At 39.7% G+C, this 4,171-nt stretch overlaps 1 protein-coding gene across 1 annotated transcript; it reads right to left on the bottom strand.

The window, feature by feature from the left end:
• Positions 1–1,306: 1,306 nt before the first annotated feature.
• On the bottom strand, positions 1,307–3,909 carry LOC123490349 (deoxyhypusine synthase-like; the record flags this gene model as incomplete). The annotated part of the gene is made up of 4 exons (XM_045220388.1): positions 1,307–2,084; positions 2,468–2,593; positions 3,274–3,377; positions 3,817–3,909. Coding segments are annotated over 4 exons (416 nt in total), but the record flags the coding sequence as incomplete, so codon positions are not given.
• Positions 3,910–4,171: the final 262 nt, after the last annotated feature.

Raw genomic sequence — 4,171 nt, 5'->3', positions numbered from 1 at the left:
CAAAATGTGACCTTTATCCACACTGATATATAGAGGAGATTGAAATACTGCTAGTTTTCCCGGAAAACTGCCCTTTTCGTCCTCATGCTAGCTCGCAGTAGCCACTGCAGCCATTCTGGAATGGCTGTGTCAGCCAATCAGTTCCTTTGTTGTTCAATATGAAGTGCCATTCCATAATGACTGTTGTGGCTAATGCTAGCTAGCATGACAAAAAAAGGGCAGTTTGGATAAAGAGTATAGTGGTATATCCCATCCCTGCATTGAGGTACGTTTTCCAACCCATATCTCGTGCCGGCTCCATTGTGTCTTCATGTAACCATGATTGTGTTCCGACCCCAGTGCATAGGGTCGGTATCTTCAGCACACATTCACCTCAGAGGGTTTGATGATTAGTTGACAAGTTGAATCAGGTGTGATTGTCCAGGGCTACAATAAAAAGGTGTACTGTTGGGGGTACTTGAGGACTGGAGTTGGGAAACACTGTGCTAAATGACAAAAATGTAGTGTCTGCTGGTTTTTGGGTTTTCCTTTCAATTAAGACCGAGACAACCAGGTGAGGGGAGTTCCTTACTAATTAGTGACCTTATTTCATCAATTAAGTACAAGGGAGGAGCGAAAACCCGCAGACACTCCGCCCTCCGTTGAATGAGTTTGACACGTGATGTAAATGTATAACGCTGTGCAATAAGTGGGCTGCCCAATTGAGATTTATTTTCTCTACTTATTGGTCTTTTGACCAATCAGATCAGCTCTTTCTACAATATTTGGACAAACAATCAGAATTGGGCTGCCTGTACTCAGCTGTAGATTCACTCACATGATGCTGATTTATGTAAAGTATAGACATTCTGACTGTACACAATGGTAGCTAATGCCTCCAGCTCACTGTCAGAGATGATATGCACTGTGGTGAGAGAAGAGTTTCGTTCAAGGACTATGGACTATTGTTTATGTATGTGCACAAAGTGGGTGAGGCAAGGGAGACCCCTTATGGTTATTTCAAGTACTACAGCACTCAGGGTCAACGTCTACTGAACATCGCTGGTGGGAGAGGCAAACAAGAGGTAGGAAGACAACATCAGATGCTTTATTCTGTAATAATGGGAACATTCTAACAGATGTTTTATTCTGTAATAATGGAAACATTCTAACAGATGTTTTATTCTGTAATAATGGGAACATTCTAACAGATGTTTTATTCTGTAATAATGGAAACATTCTAACAGATGTTTTATTCTGTAATAATGGGAACATTCTAACAGATGTTCCATTCTGTAATAATGGAAACATTCTAAGGTTGTTTTTTATTCATTTACATTTTCAGATATATTTAAGACACTCCTAATACATAGTAATATACACGAGTAGGTACTAGGTAATAAAGACGAATACATTTCACCTCTGGTAAGCGTTTCTTTGAATAACAGTGCATGCTCCCCTAAAGAGACCCTCTCACTAACTTATAAAAATAACATCTCTTATGAGTAAGTTTACCATATAGTAATGTCTCAGTCTGCAATGTCATTCTCAAACGTGCAAGTATGCACGCATACACACGCATGACTCATTGGTACATGATAATTCACTTCATTCAACAACAAAAACACTTAAGCTACACTTAGCAAATGTACTAAGCATTTGGGTAAACAAAACATGTGGATAAACAATTTATGTCATTCTAAAAATAAGAGGTACACACTGTCTACCAGTGCCAAATACTTCTATCTGAAATAATGGAGAGAATAGTCAGTAAACAGAACATCATATCTAAAAATAGATGCAAAGAGAGATTGTCATATGATGCATTATCATGATAATGTGGCAAGAGACAATTAGCTTTTTGAAAGTTCTATATCTTGAAAACTTGACTGCTGACATGCAAAACATTTTGGGACTGTATTAACAGTGGACTAATAAAACAAAAAACCAAAGAGTTGTTTTTTGTGGATTATTCCTTTATGTGTTGAGTGGGAACACCTTGGTTAGTTTGGTTATTCTTTCTTCTCAGGAATCAGCTTGTCAGCATGGTGGGCAAACGTCTCAGCTACCAGCAGTGGGAAGACTATGGAAGCATCAGCATACACCTGGAGAGAGAAACAAAACGGCACAGAGAGGAAACAGAAAGCCAAACATACAGATCATAAGAGAAAGTTCTGGAGATGTGAATGGAAAGAGCCATTGGAAAAGGTTCAACGTGAGTCTGTGTTTTGTCTTTGGTAGATCTAATGCATCTATCAAGAGTTCTGGGGCTGCTGCTCTCCTGTTTGACCCCGAGTTACACCTTCACTTAATCTATATTAGTGTAAGGTGAGGCCAAAAGCACATTTCCATCTTCAGATGGCCAATAAACTTACATTATTTTATATTATATTCCATCCATTAACCTTCAGACTGGGGATAAGATAGCTTGCTAAATTCAGGTTAATTCTGGCTAATATTGATGCTGTGAAACTGGTGAGTGAGTTACCTTGACTGGCTTGGCGTCCATGCGGATCTTCCCCCAAGACACTGCCTCATCAGGTCTGGCCCCTGAGTCTGAACCATCAAACTCCTGCCCCGTGTTCACAAACACTGCATAGTCTGCTCCGTTTCTCTGAAGGGGGGGACAGAGAGAGATACATTATAAAAATATGGTTTGACCTGGTTGGTTAGTTACAGTTGCTAAGCACCAGTGTTGGGGAAGCTACTCTGAAAATATAGTTTACCAATCAACCAATTACTTTGAAAAAGTAGTTCACTACATCCAAACTACTTTATGATAAATTATCATATCTAAATCTGAAATGTCAAGACTACAAATTGCAAGAACAGATCACTGAGTCAGATGTTAACAGAATGTGTAATTTAGCCTAATAAACACAAAAACTATGTTTCAAGTGGGAAATTATGCAGGGCTGATCCTGAAAAAGAAAGGAAATTCTTCCCTACTTCATCCATATTTTATTTTTGCAAAAAAAAGTAGTGTGTAGTTCCAGTAGTTAGCTACACCGCTACATGGCAAAAAAGTTATTAACTACTGGAAACAATACCAGGATTAGAATTTAGTTCAACTACCACCAAGCTACTGCAAAATGTAGTTAAATTACTAGTTGAACTACATGTAATGTACTACTCTCCAACACTGCTAAGCACGTTAACGTTCTGACTGGTGAATTGCGATAGCACAACATTATATGAAAATAGGTGAATTGAACAGTTCATAATTTACATCAACATTATAATTAAGGAATATGATCATACAGACAATTTTAATGAACAAGAGTAATTACTTACCATCAGATTGGCATTGGCTATATGGTGTTTGACCAGGCCCCCACCCAGAATAATCATCCCTGTCCTCTTGGCAAACACTGCCTTGCTGTTCAACCTACGGATATCTACAACAAAACACAGACTGTGTCATCAGCATGATACATTACACACCACCCTTTAACTACAAAACCAAGCACCAAAACAGTGACATATACTATTGAGCATATAGATATCTAGAATGAATGTCACCAAGTGGCAAGTTTGTGGTGGATGAGATACGTAGTTACAATGTAAAGCAAGACAAGTGTGCGGTCTCACATCACCAGAGGAAAGAACAACTGGCAGCAGGTATTCTAGCGGTTAGAGCTTTGGGCCAGTAACCGAAAGGTCACTGGTTCGAATCCCTGAGCCGACAATGTGAGAAATCTGTCGATGTGCCCTTGAGCAAGGCATTTAACCCTAATTGCTTCGGTAAGTCACTCTGGATAAGAGCGTCTGCAAAATGACAAAAATATAAATGTACACAGACAGAACCCCGAGTTATCATGTCTCTCTCTCTCTTACCATCTACTATATCCAGCACCAGCCCAGGGTTTTTATAGGGAGTGAAATAGATCATGTCCCCAATGGATCCATCTGTCAGAGCAGGGCTGAACACTGGATGTCATTCTGCAACACTTAATCAATCAATCAATTTTATTTTATATAGCCCTTCGTACATCAGCTAATATCTCGAAGTGCTGTACAGAAACCTAGCCTAAAACCCCAAACAGCTAGTAATGCGAGGTGCTAGAAGCACGGTGGCTAGGAAAAACTCCTAGAAAGGCCAAAACCTAGGAAGAAACCTAGAGAGGAACCAGGCTATGAGGGGTGGCCAGTCCTCTTCGGCTGTGCCGGGTGGAGGATTATAACAGAACCA

The sequence above is a fragment of the Coregonus clupeaformis genome, unplaced genomic scaffold, assembly GCF_020615455.1.
Source record: "Coregonus clupeaformis isolate EN_2021a unplaced genomic scaffold, ASM2061545v1 scaf3701, whole genome shotgun sequence".
Taxonomy (NCBI): Eukaryota; Metazoa; Chordata; class Actinopteri; order Salmoniformes; family Salmonidae; genus Coregonus; species Coregonus clupeaformis.
This window is presented reverse-complemented; position numbering and strand designations above follow the sequence as displayed.